The sequence below is a fragment of the Podarcis erhardii genome (assembly GCF_964252035.2).
Source record: "Podarcis erhardii genome assembly, chromosome: 12".
Taxonomy (NCBI): domain Eukaryota; kingdom Metazoa; phylum Chordata; class Lepidosauria; order Squamata; family Lacertidae; genus Podarcis; species Podarcis erhardii.
In genome coordinates, this window is record NC_138513.1 from 12,332,132 (window position 1) to 12,349,589 (window position 17,458).

Sequence of the window (17,458 nt, forward strand, 5' to 3'; positions counted from 1 at the left end):
TGTGGTAGAACGCAGGTTTTGGCCCAGGTTTAATCCCTAGTATCTCCACGCAAGGCTGGGAAAGGCTCCTGCCTTAAATCCTGCCAGCATAGACAATAATATGTTTTAAACTAAAGCTCATTGATTTCAATTGCATCTAAGCAAGACTCTTGAAGCTCCTGGCATTAGTAGCCACCCCAGTGTAGCTCCTTTCAGGCCACAGATCTCTGTGTACCTGATGGGCTTTGGTGGTTTTAGTGGAGAGTGCAGATGATCCGCCCTTAGAGCCAACATCAGCTCCTGAGGATGGGAGGTACAAGGTACCAGGGAGAGTCAGAGGAGCAGGAATGATGAGAACACTGTGGAGTCCCTGTACCATTTCAGGGGATTCTGGGTAGCACTTGTACTTTGCACAGAGTACTTCAGACCCCACAGCACGAATCTCCAGCCTTGGAATCACTGAAAGTTATCCTGAGCTTCTGGTGTCCCAAGAGGAAACAAAACACCCGGTTTTCATGGGTGGTGCAGTGGGTTAAACCACAGAGCCTAGGACTTGCCGATCAGAAGGCCGGCGGTTCAAATCCCTGCGAGAGGGTGAGCTCCCGTTGCTCGGTCCCTGCTCCTGCCAACCTAGCAGTTCGAAAGCACGTCAAAGTGCAAGTAGATAAATAGGTACCACTCCAGCGGGAAGGTAAATGGCGTTTCCATGCGCTGCTCTCGTTTTCCAGAAGCGGCTTAGCCATGCTGGCCACATGACCCGGAAGCTGTACGCCTCCTCCCTCGGCCAATAGAGTGAGATGAGCGCCGCAACCCCAGAGTCGGTCACGACTAGACCTAATGGTCAGGGGTCCCTTTACCTTTACCTTTTTATCCAATTGTCCATCCTTCCTGCGCTGTTTCTATCCCACCCAGTGGCTGGATCTCAAATCCCCCAGAAAAACTACCAACCTTGCCTTAAGGTCTGCAAGCTTCACTATTGCACGCCTTTTCCGAAACCGATTAAAACAACAACAGAGGAGCCTAGCTTCCAATATCGGTGACGCCTTATATTCCCACCCCCTCCCCAGTAACGTCAAGCACTGCAGAACAAGTGTTTAATTTACTCGGATCAATTTCTGTCAAAGGCACACAGGGAGCCTCTTTTCGGCTTGCCTCTGCGACGTTTCGTCTCTTCCCCGCTGATCAGCCTGGTGCCACTGGTGTTTATCTTGCGAACTGGTCGCTATTGCATGCTTACTTAATTGATCCTTTGTATTCACACAGGTCACCCTGGATAGGTGAGCATAGCATCCCAATGTTCATTTTCTGTTCCGTTTTGACTTTATTTCAACAACAATCCTCCCTAAGGTGCTGCTCTGCTCTTTACAGAACTCAAGGTTTAACTCCTACCTTGTTTTCTAGCTTTTCTGAAATATGAAAGGGATCGGATGGACTTAATATTTTGCTCTGGCCTGTACATGGACTATCAACCTGCAGCTGCATCAACAAGAACGTTCTTGTGTCTTTTATTCTTAAAAAAAAACAGAGCACAAAAACTTACGTTCTTTCCCCTGCTCTTCTATGTCCGCAGAAGAGAATATTTCAGAACAGCAACATCAAAGACACCTAGTAAATCTGACAGACATTTTACTGAGCTCTCCCACTTTCTTTTTTATGAATGCAAAATTTAAAGAGGTGAATTTATGCACTTGGGTCTGTCAGGCTTTCCCCCGCTTTTCTTTTTGGAAGGAGGCTGGAGGAATGGTACTCATTTATCTCCTGTCATTGCTCTACAGTACATGATGATAGCAGTATCTATATCTTTCTGTGTTAATTTCCATCAAAGCACAGCTACATGTAAAGTATGTTGCCGGAGGTTTTACCCTGTAAATACAGGGGGCATCTCCTTCCCATGACTGTTATTATCATTAATGCACACATTCCCAAAATCAGCCCGTCTTCTTTTCTTCCTGATTGGAGTTTCTATGACAACACAGGAACACTGTGATTTTGATTTATGGAACTTCTGCAAATCTACCATTCTGCTACTTAGGAGGAGAAATGATCTCTACCTAGGACACCAATGCTACAGGAAAAAACCCAACACTGACAGAAAGGAAACTACATGCCCAGAGAAACCACATTTTGCCCCTAGAAGCTAAGCAGGTATGATCCTCATCAAGACCTGGATGTGAGATTGTGTGCGTGTTTGCTGCTTTCTGAGTTCTGTGACATCACAGCAGTTCAACGAATAGGAAAGAGAGGATTGCAGGCAACAGGTAACTTGCAGATAATCAGTGTTTAGCTACGCAATTTCTGCTATCGTGTATTTATTTGTTACGGTTTTGTGCTCCCTGAGAACGGTTAGGGATAAAGTGTCGAATAAACAGCAACAGTGTTTGAGCTACGCCATAAATACTCTGTTGGCTTCCTGCGTCTCAGTAAGTGCAACCCACACTTTTTATGTATATAAAAAACCCTTTCTCTCTTACAGTGAGGGCGGCAGACATCTTTGCATACAGAAAAAAGATAATGTTTGAAAAGCCCCAGGCATACTCTCATGATGGCTGATTATGTTATGTCAGATGTGTGGCACAAGTGGGGTTTTTTTACACCAAGCCTTGCTGCTATGAAGTTCAAATGATGTTTGTCATTAGCAGCCCCTTGCCTTTCAATGCACATCTGGCCTAATAATGTTTAAAGTCAGGAGATGGGGGTGCAAATGAAAGTCACAAAGGAGCACAAGGTTGAAGCCTCCATCTCGGCAGCCCTGTTCCCCCAAGTACTTTGTCTCCAGGATCTTGGCCCATGAAGGATTAAGCCGCATATCAGGGTTCCTTGAGAGCCACAAGCATAGGAGCCAATTCCTAGGGGTCAAGGTCTCTTTGCACACACACCCTAAAATATTTGAGGCTAGTGTCTCAAAACTGGCAACACATGAAACCTGTACTCAGAACAGTTTTGTTGCCATGAGTAGTATACCTTTTGCTTTCTTCATCCTTTCAAACAGCAGTACTGTATTGCTATTTCTTTCTGCACGCCCCGCAATATATTTACCAAACTCCAACTTTGTTCCTGATTCAAGCTCCTATTTTGCAGAAAATAAACAACTTCAGAACCTGGTATTTCTTACCAAAGCTCCTATTTTGCAGGAAACAAGTGACTTTTGTGGTTGTGCTAAAGCCTTGTAGACCTGATCTGGATAGATTGGTTGTCATGCGGATGCTTGTTAAGAAAGAAAAGTTTCTGGGGATTTCAAGCATGAGATTCAAACATACTTTTAAAGCAATAGATAGTTTGACGCTTTCAGTCTCATGCAAACTCAGCCCATCTCATGCATGTGAAACATGAGAAAGTGTTGCAGAATTACTGGATGTAGTCCTGTAGTTAAAATGTCTCTTACTGACTGCTGCACAGGACCAAAGAGACACTAGAATATTTCCCTGACCGGCTGCATGAACACTCTGGAGTGCTCCATTGTTGGGATATTTTTTGTGTGTGTCTTACTCTTTCAGTCTTTCCCAGCGAGCTGAACATGAAAACATCATGTTCATGTTCGTCAGGAACACCACAAGAGGGAGTCAGAACTCAGTGGTAGCTCAAATCTGCCTGCTGCTCTGCATTCTGGAAATGAAAAGCTGTTAGAATAAATTTGAAGCTTCCTTGATGTGCACTGAATGCCAGCCATAAATAGATAAAGAATGCAATTTTGGAACGGATGCCAGCAGCAGCCCAGCTCCGGCAGAGGAGTTTTGCACGGGACCCAACGAGAGAGAGAGAGAGAGAGAGAGAGAGAGAGAGAGAGAGAGAGAGAGATGGACGTTCATACAGGCTGCACACTCATATCCCATGGCCCTCCCTGGGGGGACAGGGCACACTCTCTTATCTGGTGTAAAGTAGATCATAATGAAGCCTTTATAAACAATATGGGGGAGGGGGTGCAAGCCGAAGAGCCGCTTTAATGAGGGCTGGCAGGATTCTGAAGCGCAGCCCCTTCTCACCTTCTCGCAGAGCTGGACAAAAAAGACCCGAGGAGTCTCTGATGGTTGTAAAAGTGGCTGCTTTGAAAGACATCTTTATGAGATGATGACTCTGGACTGAGACTCCAAGCTTTCATCTAATAAATAGCCTTGCTCCTTGGCTCGAGATGTAATAATGTTTCCGAACAAGCCCCTCTCACAATAATGCCTTAGAGCAGTAATAATTCACTACCCAATTGGTGGACAGATCCTTGCCATCAACTCCCTGCAGAGGAGAGGTTGCTCTAAATGAGGAAATAAGTCAAAGTTAGCAGGAGCCATAATGGGCCCCACTATGTTCAAGTGAGATGGCACTCGCTATCTTCAAGTGAGGCAAGACTTGTTTGAGCTGAGCCATGCTTTGGAACAATGGATGCAAGCTTTAAAGTCACATAAAACTCTTCTTCGGAAGACGTGGCCCACCCCAGGCAGGCAAACAAATAAAAACTTTTTAAAAGGGAGGGAATCAATTCTGCTTTTTTAAAAAATGCTGATCTGTCTAACTATGTTCCCTGCCTTTTCAAAAAAACAGAAGTTGGTGGTGACTTCTATGCATATCATCCAGCCAGGGTAAGAAATGCATGAGTCCCATTAATTTTCAAAGGGGGATTCTAAACATTCTAAAATAAATGGTGCTTAATTGTGGTTGGATTAAGAATAAAGCCACTCCCGACATAAGGAGGGGGGGTTGCGGGCTCATGCCCCACCTACATCCTCGCGGGGCTGGCTGCAGCCCCGCGGGACTTGGGAATCCCGGGATTCATCATTCAGCGTGCCAGCCAATCGGCTGGCGGCGGGGGCGGGCTTAGTAGAGTTCATTTAAGGTCGGGGCAGCCCATGCTCTCCCCTTTCTTTCTTACAGCCAGCTGCAGTTTCCCACCCACCCACCCTCTAGGTTTTCATTTGGACTTTGCTATGGACTTTGGTTGGTTGCCGCAAGGGGCCTGGTAGGAGTTTTTCCACTTGGCTAATTGGCATTATTTTGGAAGCCACTTGGTTTTTTTCGCCTACCTCGTAGCAAAACGTCACAACACCTTTGGTTTGGGTGGTTAGGCATTGGCAGGGGTATTATTATGCAAACTAAGGCCCATCTAGTTCAGCATCTCAAAGGCCAACCAGATGTCTATGGGAAAACCCACAAGCAGAGCCTGTGGGCAACAGCCCTTTCCTCTCTTTTAACATCCAACAACTGATATTCAGAGGCATAGTTGGCCTATGATGTCAGGCCCAGAGGCCCCAGCTGGAACACTAAGTTCCCAGCATTTGCCAAATCATTTCTGTTAAGTTAAATTCATGGAAGGTAAGGGTATCGGAGGCTGACTATACCTTTGAATATCAGTGAATCAGTGCTAGATCAAGTGATTTTTTAAAGAAGCTCCTGTTGTTATAACAATGCACACACAGATCAGCTGTCTCTCTTGAAATGAATGGTGCGTGACTTTAGATGAGGAGCTTCACAAATTCATTGGAACTCTCTTATCCACAAGAAATTGCAGGCTGGGTTGTAAAAGTTTGTGCCTTTAAGAAAAATCTGGCTTATTTTACAGTGTCAGCCTTTTAAGCCTTACTCCTAGGAAATGCATAAGGTTTAATTACTGACGACAGAAGCACATTTAGAATGATTCCAATGGTTTTGTTTATAAAGCTCTGGGATTGTTTTACTTAATTTTATACCCTGGGTAATGAAAACTAGCTTGTATATTTCTTTTAATTAAAAATTGCTATACACCAATCTATAACTTAGGGCAATCCTATAGAAGAAATTAAATGAAGAAATCAGTCTCCTTAAGGCTTAAAAGGACTAATCAGCACTCACTCTAGCACTGATGCATGGGCTTTTAAAGCTGGTGAGATAGCTAAAATGCATGCTAACGAGCTGCAAAATTGGGTAAGGCTGTGAGAGAATGAAAGTCTTTAATTAAAACCACTAATTTTTAATGATATTTGTCTCTTTTACCTGAGAGGAGGGACAGCAATTTTTGACTTTAGCACTTATCAGCGATTGGTTCTGCACGATTTTTGCTGCCAGGATGGAATGAACGGTGATCTGATGAACTGTGTTTCAAGGCCTTTTCATGATATTCACATATTGTGAGTGTGTATGTGTGGCCTCACCCAGAACACATGTAAAGTCTCCTTTCTCTTCCCATCTCCTAAAATATGCAGTGCTACACTCTTCTGTCTCAAGTTGTTTAGTCTCAGGAATATTTACCAGGAATGTGTGAAACCCCCAGAAGGAGTTGTTTTGAATGTTGTTTTGCCATTCCTGATGATTGCAGTGGCAGCAGTGAGCTGAGGTTCCTGGATTAGGCAAATTCATTGAGGAGAAGACTATTGATAGCTACTAGCCATCATGACTATGCTCTGCATGCGCTGTTGGAGACAGTGGCTAGAAACCACTATAGGCGAGAGTGCCCTTGTGCTCCTACAACCAGTGGCGGAGCAAGCTGATTGGGCGCCTACCCTGCGTAAAGGGGCGGGGCCAGCCGGTGCAGGATGCTCCACGGGGTCTCCAAGGAGTCTGCCTGCCTCCTCCCACTCAGCCGCCCTACAGCTGAAGGGAAGGTGGTGGGTGGACCGTTTGGGGCAGCGCAGTGCCTGCGGGTGCCCAAGTTACTGCATCACTCCCAGGAGAGACGCGTAGCTCGGGTGTGCTGTAGGCCCTGCGGTGAGTGCCGCCCAGCATTTTGCCACCTCCCCTCAGTGGTGACACCTGGGGTGGCCCGCCCTTACCACACCCCACTTCCTCCGCCCCGTCTACAACCGAGGTAATTCTGAGGAAAGTTGTATGTATGGCACTGAGACATGGGGGTATACCAGTGTATCTACAGTGGTACTCCGGGTTACAGACACTTCAGGTTACAGACGCTTCAGGTTACAGACTCCGCTAACCCAGAAATAGTACCTCAGGTTAAAAACTTTGCTTCAGGATGAGAAGAGAAATCGTGCTCCGGCGGCACGGCAGCAGCGGGAGGCCCCATTAGCTAAAGTGGTACCTCAGGTTAAGAACAGTTTCAGGATAAGAACAGACCTCCAGAATGAATTAAGTTCTTAACCCGAGGTACCACTGTATTTTGGAAGTGGTGCAGAATTCCTTTATGAGAATTAAATCAACTTCAAGTGCCCCAGTTTTCCAGGAACAGTCCCAGAATTACAAAAAACATCCTGGCTTCTGAATTGATCCTGGAATGTCCCTGTTTCCCCTGTCAGTGCTGCCAGCACTGAGTTCAGGGAAGAGGATGAGCCGGACGTGTACCAGGCGGCTCCTGCTATGAGGGAGCATCCCATGGCCACTTGGGCAGCTCTTGCTATGACTCTTTTATGGGCAAAAACTGGACCAATCTCTATGGAAACTTGCGCTCATGTTACACTTGCCTCTTATTGTCAGAAGCTTGTTTTCAAGAATGACTCCTGCCTGCCAAAAAATGCTTTCAGGTACAACTGCAAAGTTTAGCCCAATTGTTTTGAGTAAATATTGTCAGAAGTATCCTACACGTTTATGGGATTAGCACTGGAGCTTTACTTTCTTCTTCTACTAGAGCTAAGCAGATGTTTAGGGAGAGAATTCACCTCCATTCTAAGCGATTTGTATTCAGTTGCACAAATGTCTTATTCTTATCGGTATCTATTATACAGAATGACATTTGGCCTGGAGAATTATTTTATAATCCTTACTGTTGCTTCTTGAAGAAAACCATCTACAGCCTTGCGTCTCCAATATATGCCCTCTGCTTTCTTGGATGGGAAGTTTAATGACATTCCAGCTTGCCAAAGACTCTGTTATTTGTGAGTCCGGCGAGATGGAGGATGTCTCCCATTGCCTGTTAAGCTGCCCCTTATATGAGCACCCTAGGCACAATTATCTTACTTGTATCCTCCAGTCTCTGTCAAACAGACCCATCCTAGACCAGATATATGCCGTGCTTGCAGGCAAAGGCATATTCATTACCACCCAAGTAGCAAAATTTGTTCTGGCAGCCAGGAAAACATGACCCAGGTTCCAAAAACCTTAGGTAAGCGGGTGAGATGTGATTCTGGTTTAGTTTATTTTTAACTGTAGTGTGTGATTTACATTGGGGGGGGGGGGAGGGAGTACCCCCCCCCAATTTTCTTTTGTATACATGTCCATCAGCTGAATATGTCAGAACACCTATTTGCTGTATTTGTATTGCGGTAGCCCATTACATGTCTATTTATTTGTTATCTAAGACATTTATGTACTGCTTAATCATTAGCATTTCTGAATGCATTATACATAGCAACACACTACACAGAAAATGAAGCAATAAAACAAGTGTGGCGGCAACACCTACACTTTGGAATTCCCTATCTATTGATATCAAACAGGGGCCTTCACTCGACTCTTTTTAGCACCTGCCGAAAACATTCCTATTTAGACTAGCCTACCCAGATGCTTAGAAAGCCGAGGTAATTTTAATCTGTTTCGGCAGGTTTTTAAGTATGGCTGTAATTTCCCCCCTAAATTTTATTGTTTACCCTTTTGTAAAACGATTTGATGCTTTACAACCAAGCAGTGTACAAGTTTTATGAAATAAATTAATAAATGAAAATGTTACTATTTATACACCGCCCATCTGGCTGGCTTGCCCCAGTCACTCTGGGCGGCTCCCAATACATATAAAAACATAACAAAGCACCAGACATTAAAAACTTCCCTAAACAGGGCTGCCTTCAGATGTCTTCTTTAAGTCAGGTAGTTGTTTATTTCCTTGACATCTGGTGGGAGGGCAGGTGCCACTACCAAGAAGGCCCTCTGCCTGGTTCCCTGTAACTTCACTTCTCGCAGTGAGGGAACTGCCAGAAGGCCCTCGGAGGTGGACCTCAGTGTCTGGTCCGAATGACAGGGGTGGAGATGCTTCAAGTAAACAGGTATCACGCTTGGGAGAGAGTTCCACAGTCGTGGGCCCACCAGCACTGAATGTTTGGCTTTTAGAGGTTATGAGCTATGCATCTGAGCCATGGGGAAACACTAACAGAGGCTCCCCCCCTCCAGATCTCAGTGATTGGGCCAGCATATAAGGGGCCAGGTGGTCCTTAGGTTATCCTGGACCCAAGGTCCTAAAGAACCTTGTAAATTAATACCATAGTCTTGAACATGGCCCAGTGATCTATGGGCAGCCAGTGCAAGCTTTTAAGCACCAGGGTTATGTGCTAGTGGTCATCTGCCTCCATCAAAAGTCAAGCACTTTGCACCTGCTGAAGCAAGAGTAGCTCCACAAGAAAGTTTCATTCATAAACAATATTCCCAGTCTAGGCCTGAGTCCCGATTGTGTGCACTCTAACTTATTTACCTTTACCTTAAGCAGTGTAAAAGCACAGCCACTGAGGTATGCCCTCGCTGTATCTCAAAATGCTTGCATGTGTCTTAGGTCCGCCGATGGCACTTTGCTCATATTGCCTTAAGCCAAAGCCCTTCAAGTGAATGTTTCTGCCTTTGCCCTAGCCGTTGTTCACTCTCTCCCAGCCCCAGTTCAAAAACTGAGGTGTGGGGACTGTTTTATTTGACTACTCAGCTCCACATGGTTATTTGATAAGCCTTGATCTCTGTGCTGGGAAACAGGACAGAAAATACCCAGCATCTTTGTTCAAAACCAGACATGCCTACAGCCCACACATGTGTGAGTCCGCAGTTTGTTCAATATATTTAAAAGCAGAACAAATGTACAAAGGGGACTGGACTCTCAAGACAGCCCATTTGCTTTACCATCATGAGAGTGAGGCAAAAATAAAAGAAAATACACATTAGCAGCACACTAGGCAAAGAAGAGTTGACCTGGAGTTAGAGATGTCAGAGAATTCTGCCGTAAACACAAATGGGAACAGAAATTTGCAAGTTCACTTGAGGTCAGGAGCAGAAACCACACAAGTGAATATGAGCAGTATTTGCTATTGTTTGGGGTTTTCTAAGTCCACAAATTTTATGTAAAGAATTACATAATTTTTTGCATTGCTTTTTACGTTTCCCTTCCACCAATGGTTTCTGCCATCATGGGCAGCAAGACAAATAACAAGTTTTAGTGGAAGCTGAATTGTAGCAGAACAGAAACAGTGTTGACTGTGATGAACAGATGAAGGGGTGGAAATTGCTGCCTCTTTACATTCCTATCTGCAAGGCAAAACTGTTCACCATACAACCCCTCTCTACAGCACACGGATCTCATCATGCACAGCAGCAAGCGAAACATATGACTGTATAGCTCTCTCCTAAGAAAACGATTTTTGGGGGTGAAGGTATGGATTCCAAATCCCATTTTTAACTCTTTAACTGCCAACTTACAACCCTGTTCCAAAAATATGCAAGAACAACCAACAGCAATAAACGAGAAAGACTTCAGAGACAGCCCATACGAAGGTCAGGGAGAGTACGTACAAGTGCCCTATCTTTCTCCAACTGCTCTCTTCAAAAGGTGAAGGAAAGCAAAGGAAATCCCACTTGTATGGAAAATCTGGCCAAAGTACAATAAGACATGGCAGAAATGAGAACTGTGGGTCACATTGAACAGAGAAGGGAGGCGACGACATTCAGGCCTACTAAATCTTTCTACAGCCTTCTAACCAATCAATTCATATATATTTCACATTACTATCTGGAAAACACGAGACTCCTTGAAACTAGCAGCATTTCCCAAATGTGAGAACAGAAGCCTGTTCAGCTTGTTATCTGTGATTCAGCAGTCATAAACGTCTGCTGTATATTTTTGCTTTTTTTATATGTGTTGGTCCACATAAAACATATAATCAGCAAGACACTGTAGAGATATTTTCCTTTCTCTCAGTCAGACATTTGACAACCACACACAAAGATCTTTAAGCTTTGCCAGAAGCAGAATTGTCTGGGGATGAGATCGTGGCGGGGAGAGGCATGTTGTGCACCATGGGTTATTTTTAAGAATGATGTCCCCTTTATCTCTAAACACAACTTGATAGAATAAGAAACAAGGGCACCATATCATAATGCTACTTTTGGTTATTCCCTTAAGAAACACTACACCCTGACAACAACGAAGAAAGAAGAAGAAAAAGAAGCAGATCTCTGCCTTCATTACATGCAATTGTGTTACAATCTGTGCTTGAAATATTGACGGTCCTTCAAATTTCTGTACTCTCTGCTGCCTCTTTAGAAAATAAGCCATATTATGGCTCTTAATGAGGTAATAATGGAAGCATATGCAAAGGTCTTTGTGTGCGGCTTCTGTGAGAAGATGGGTTTTACTTACTTCATGGTGAGGAGAGCATTCTGATAAAGTCACCATATAGGGCTAGAACAACAAATCACATTAATCTCAAAGAACTCCTTCAGCTGGGCGGTGGCTACCTGAGAGTTCTCACCTGTGGCAAATGATTACATTTACTCCTGCCGGGAATGTGACTGGGCAGCCGAATGTTAAAGAGGGCCTGTAGCGCAGCCTGTGCTGCTTGACCTTTAGCCAGCTTCTTGCTACGTCCCGAGCCTTCAAATGTTCTCCCATCCACTCTTACAGCCATCACAAAACTCTTGATGTGCTGCTTCTCCACAGTCTCCGAAAGGCAGACGTACCTCAGTCCTGACCGCAACTCATTGAGCAACACCACTGGGTTCTTTTCGCTCTCAGCGGCGGACGCCATCTTGCGCTTGTTTTGTTTGGTGTGGCCCATTAAGTCCAAGGTGTGGTATAGCAACCTCCCGTGCCGGTAGGCTGTAGAAAGCAGTTCATTATTAACTGGGTTGTAGACCGAGAAGTCCTTACTGTGCGTCGATGGTTCAAACTCCTTGAACAGAGTGTCTGGAAAGTCCGCCTGGTCCGACGTAAAGTCTGTGGAAGGGTTGAAACAATTCCCCATGGCAAAGTGAGCTTGACATGCATTGGGGAACTGAACAAAAGACTTGAGGGCAAGTTCTGCAGCCCTCATTTTGGCCTTCTTTTTCGTTGGTCCAGTGCCTTCAAATGTCAGCCCATTTACTTCCACGGCAACTGCAAATACTGGTGCATGGACAGGGCCTGTCTGGGAGACCATTTTATACTGTAAACCTGGCTTGAGTTCATGTAGTTGAACCAGGGCGTTCTTTGGCGTTACTGACCACGAGACTTTCTTCCAGATGAGCTGGAGTTTGCAGAAGTGTCCGTTGTTGCCCTCTTCTAGAGGCCTTTTCCTTTTAATACTGGAAGCGCCCACTCTTGACCTATCGTTAGAGGTGATTGGATGATCTTCTAGGTTGCCAATGTTACGATTCTCCTTTACTTCTGCACTGCTCGTACCTGTTTGAAAAAGGAAAGAGAAAGTCCGCCAACATTATTGGTGTCTTTGTGAAATCAAATAATAAGAGCGTGAAAAAGAGATTTCACCAATATATTTATGAATCGATATGGGAAGACCTCATTTGGGGAGTTGGTGAGGATTTCCATCTTTATTATAGCTACTTGATTATGACTCCTCTTCCCCATTTTTTAAAAAATGATCAACATGACAAAACCCCAGTTGAATAGCTTATGATCTGTCTATGTGGAGTGGAGAAAAGTGAAGAGAGATATTTTCCCTCCCTCTCTTGGGAGGGAAATCTTGGAGCCATCTAGTGAAGCTGGTGGGATATTCAGGTCAGACAAAAGAAAAGACTCATTCACATAGCACATAGTTGTCATAGAACAGGCACCCCCAAACTTGGCCCTCCAGATGTTTGGGGACTACAATTCCTATCATCCTTGACCACTAGTCCTGTTAGTTAGGGATGGTGGGAGTTGTAGTCCCAAAACATCTGGAGGGCCGAGTTTGGGGATGCCTGTCATAGAATCATACAGAGTTGGAAGGGACCCTGAGAATCATTTAGTACAGCCCACTGCAATGCAAGAATCTTTGCCCAACATGGGGCTTGAACCCATGACACTGAGATTAGGAGTCTCATGCTCTACCAACTGAACTATGCTCCCATAGTTAAGCTATGGAAGTCACTACCACATGGTAAGATAAGGCTATTAAGTGGCTATGAAAATAAGGCTACTAAGACTCCTCTGAGTACCAGTTGCTTGGAAACAACAGTGGGCGAGGGCTGATGCTTTCACACCTTGTGGGCTTCCTATAGGAATCTGATAGACTACTGCAGGAAGGAGGATTCTGGACTGGGCAGGCCTTTGCTTTGATCCATCAGGCTCTTGTGTTCTTACAGACTTCACACTGTGGCCATTTTAAATCACTCCACATGGTCACCTAATGAGCTCCATGCTTCAGTGCAGTAGTCTCCAATGTGGTGTCCTCTAGATGTTTAGGTCTGTGATGACCACAATTGATGGTAGATGGAGTCCAAAATATCTGGAGGGCATCAGGTTGGCGAAGGCTGCTTTAGTGTGATTTGAACCTGGATTTTCCTAGTTCTTGCTACTACACCGCACTAACTCTGAATTTATTAACTTTGAATCTCCTGGCCTTCGGGGCTGATTTGGAAAATGCACTGCTTAAAAAACGAAGAACAACCAACCCAATGTACCTTCACAGGGATGATGTATTTCTTTCTACACTAACTCTAAACACACAGTCTTCCACCAACCACATGCACATATGGATGCAACCTATTTTGTTCCCAGACATATTTGTCTACAGGAAAGCAGGGCAGGTCCTGAAATTCATATCTCTCCCCTCTCTTCATCTAATAGGGTTTTACAGACTCAATTATCGTACATAATGATATTGAAGCTGGAAAGCATGGAGAGAAAGATAGCTCTTGTTTCACACTCTGTTCAGGTTTGAAAATAATTTGTATTGATTCTGCACCACTGAATAAGAAAACACAGGGGGTTATTTGTATTTATAATTCATATTGCTTTTTCCAGACTCTGTTCCCCCCCAACTTACTTTCATGACGCTGGTTGCATGGCTTTGTGAACATAAAAAAGTATTCTTAGGCCTCCACATGCATTCATGAACACACAGAATAACCACTTCTGATAATGTAAAGTAAATAATTCCCTTTGAGATTGGAAAGTTTTCTCACTGCTCTTGCTTCAAATCTATGCAGAGTAATATCCCCTTGTGATTGTAGAAAGATCTGCCCAAACTTGCTCTTTACTATTTATAAGGCATTTTGTAGGGTTTAAATCAGCCCACAGAATCAGGCCTTGCAAAACGACTTGTGAATAGTGCAATGATGTGTAGCCATGTGCTGTTTACTATCATGTGTAAGCAAAAGCCATGGGTTGCAGGCAGCAAACAAATCACAATTCTCCTGCAATAACTGCATGCAGTCCCAATGTGCAAACACCTCTTACATCCCCTCCAACATGTTGAAGTGAAAAACTGGGACATGAGTCTTCCAGGACCATGCTCCCCTGCAAGTCACGTGACCTATGCGAGATTGCAGCCCCAAAGAAAGCTCATTTTCCTGGGCGAGATTGCATGCTCTCATGTGAAAAAATGGGGTATGCTCTTATGAGAACATGAAAAGGATCTGTTGGACGAGGCCAATGGCCCATCTAGTCCAGCAGTGGCCAACCAGGTGCCCATGTGTGAGGCTAGCCCACTTTTATCCCCAGGGAGTGGACCTGAATGAAGTACTCATGGGGACCCAGTCAGATTCACCCCAACCCCCCCAGGCCTGCCTGCCATTGGTTAATCTGGCAGACGGGCTTGATTCAAACTTTTTCCAGCAGAGGGAGAGGGCTGTTACGTCTCCCTCCAGCTGGAAGACCAAATGTTGAGGCTTCCATGGCGGCAGGCTGGCCCTGTTCTGCAACCTCATGTTACAGGAAGGTAAGCGGTATTGCCAGCAACTGGCCTTTAGAGGCGAACTGCCTCTGCCAGTGGATGTAGAAAATAGCCATCGCGAGATGCTTGCGTCACCCTCATTACTGACTTTCAGGAGGTATTTGTTTTAATTTGTTATCGACTTCCAAAAACAAAATGGTGCTATTGACTGCTAAAATGGTTTTATTGCCTTTTCAAAACTATTATTGTGGTTGTTAGCTGCCTTGGGTAGTCTCTTTAGAAAGGAGGAATATACATGGGGTGATCAATTTGATTTGATTGATTGATCTGAGTCTGAGATTGGACTGTGCTGCTGCTATCTGGATACTGAGCAGAAGAATGTGACTGTAGCCTCCACAACAAGGAACCAGATGCCTAAATCTCAACCTCAGAAGAAAACCAAGGCTGAATCCACACATTCAGCAAGATGAGGTAGTAGAACAAACTACAGTGGTACCTAGGGTTAAGTACTTAATTCGTTCCGGAGGTCCGTTCTTAACCTGAAACTGTTCTTAACCTGAAGCACCACTTTAGCTAATGGGGCCTCCCGCTGCTGCCGCGCCGCCGGAGCACGATTTCTGTTCTCATCCTGAAGCAAAGTTCTTAACCTGAAGCACTATTTCTGGGTTAGCGGAGTTTGTAACCTGAAGCATATGTAACCCAAGGTACCACTGTATTCCATTTCAGGTAATGGTTAGGGAGCATCATTTTCTGACTTGCTCCACATTGTAACAAAACAAAGCAAACTCCTCTGTGTAAACAGAAAAAAAGCCCAGTTGAGGCAATAGTCTCTTTATCCCCATTTTACCAGTTTCTTCTGGCAGGGAACATTTTAATGTGGGAGAGCATTATTTTTTTTAAAGACCCCCCCCCCCAAGTGGTACAGTTTGTTTTACCACTCAGGACTTGATCTCATTTTACCAGATATATAGACCAGGTCTATCATTTCATGTTCGACTGCAGAAATGTTTTGTCCCTTCATCTTGGTTTTATTTCATTTAGCAGCAGGAGACTGAGCCAACAGTGAAATGTATTTAGCTGTGCATTTGTGAAATTTCATCTTAGGTGCCTCTGTTATTGCTCTCTCGTATTATTCTTCTGTCACTGAGGAATATTCCTCCTAGGTGTCTCTATTCTTTTTCTATTATTTTCTCTCTCCCCCTCTCTCTCACTCATGCACCTCCCCATTCAATTCCCGTTTCTGGTCATTATGCACTGTGGTGTTAACCCGTGGATCATGAAGTGCTATTGAGGACTATTTATAATGTGCCACTAACAATGACGTTGCCTTTGTCTCTGGGTCACAAGGGTTCAGAAGAACCAGCCATCCGACACTCCATGCTACATCTGAAGCAATATTATTGTGCCTCTCAAAGGTTATTCTGCTGCCAGACAGCGTGAACTTTGGGTGAGGAAAAGAAAACAAAGGAGTGGTGATCGCTTCGTTATAAAAATCTGCAAGCAACACATTCCAGGTAGCCTCCCTTGCAAAGGATAAGGAGTCCTTTGGAAACATGCACCCATTTTACAAAACAACAACAGAGGAAGGTGTGTGTGTGTGTGTGTGTGTGTGTGTTGCTACAAATCTTCTCCATTTTGCAAGTGTGCATCACAAACTCACCCACCCACCGTACCTAGTCTAATGGTTATAATAGAATGCTTCTCTCAAGCCCGTTTCTGGTGGGGGGAATTTCCGAAGGAAGGGATCCTGGTGGCAGCAGAGAAGGCATGTATGGGCAGAAGCGCACCCACATGGGCACCATATTGGTGGCCCCCGCAACAGAGCTTTGTGATGCCTTAAGTAAAGGTAAAGGGACCCCTGACCATTAGGTCCAGTCATGGCTGACTCTGGGGTTGTGGCGCTCATCTCGCTTTATTGGCCGAGGGAGCCGGCGTACAGCTTCCGGGGTCATGTGGCCAGCATGACTAAGCCGCCTCTGGCAAACCAGAGCAGCGCACGGAAACGCTGTTTACCTTCCCGCCAGAGCAGTACCTATTTATCTACTTGCACTACTTGCTTTCCAACTGCTAGGTTGGCAAGAGCAGGGACTGAGCAACGGGAGCCCACCCCATCGCGGGGATTCGAACTGCCGACCTTCTGATCGGCAAGTCCTAAAGATGAACAAATATATGGTAGCACAAGCTTCTATGCGCAGGGCACTTCACCAGATGCACAAAACACTATCCTCAGTTGGCAGGCATTATAGAAATGGAGCTGTTTCCAGTCTGAGCAGGGCCCCAGGCATAGGAGCATTCCCATTCAAATGGTGTGTGCGCATTGTGTCATGTGATCAATTATGTGGGGCAGGGCTTACCTGGGATCCCACAATGTTTTATTCAAGTTGGCACCCCTGGCCCTAAGCAAGTGCCCTCTGGTGGCTACCTCTTATGTAATGGGCAACGCTCAGACTTTCCTAACAATGGCAGCTTCACTCCAAGCTATTTCCCACAATGCCTCAGAGAACCTGATGCAGTATCACTCCAGGGCACTGGGGAAATTGAAGTCCAAGCTTGCAGACCTAGCTGCTTGATATGAAGGTCCCAGGGCTGGTGCCAGCATTGGTACGCCCTGCTAGGACTCTGAGGCCCCAGCAGCTGCCCTAGTGTGTCAGGTGTTGATACCACAAATGGTAGGGGGGGGAATGGTACTCATTCAGGTCAGAGGGAAATGAAATACAACAGGATGTGACAATTTATGGAAGCTTAAATGTACGGAATCACTGTGGGGCTGACAATAAAACAAACATTTT

The 17,458-nt window shown here is 45.0% G+C and overlaps 1 protein-coding gene across 6 annotated transcripts in view; it reads right to left on the reverse strand.

Annotated features, from left to right (window-relative positions):
• Positions 1–17,458, reverse strand: part of ADARB2 (adenosine deaminase RNA specific B2 (inactive)) — a 372,833-nt gene that overhangs the window by 97,724 nt on the left and 257,651 nt on the right. For all 6 annotated transcript variants that reach the window (XM_081834283.1, XM_081834282.1, XM_081834279.1 and 3 more), the window contains one exon: positions 11,328–12,235. In XM_081834283.1, the coding sequence (XP_081690409.1) occupies positions 11,328–12,235 (908 nt within the window). The remainder of the gene's footprint in view (positions 1–11,327; positions 12,236–17,458) is intronic.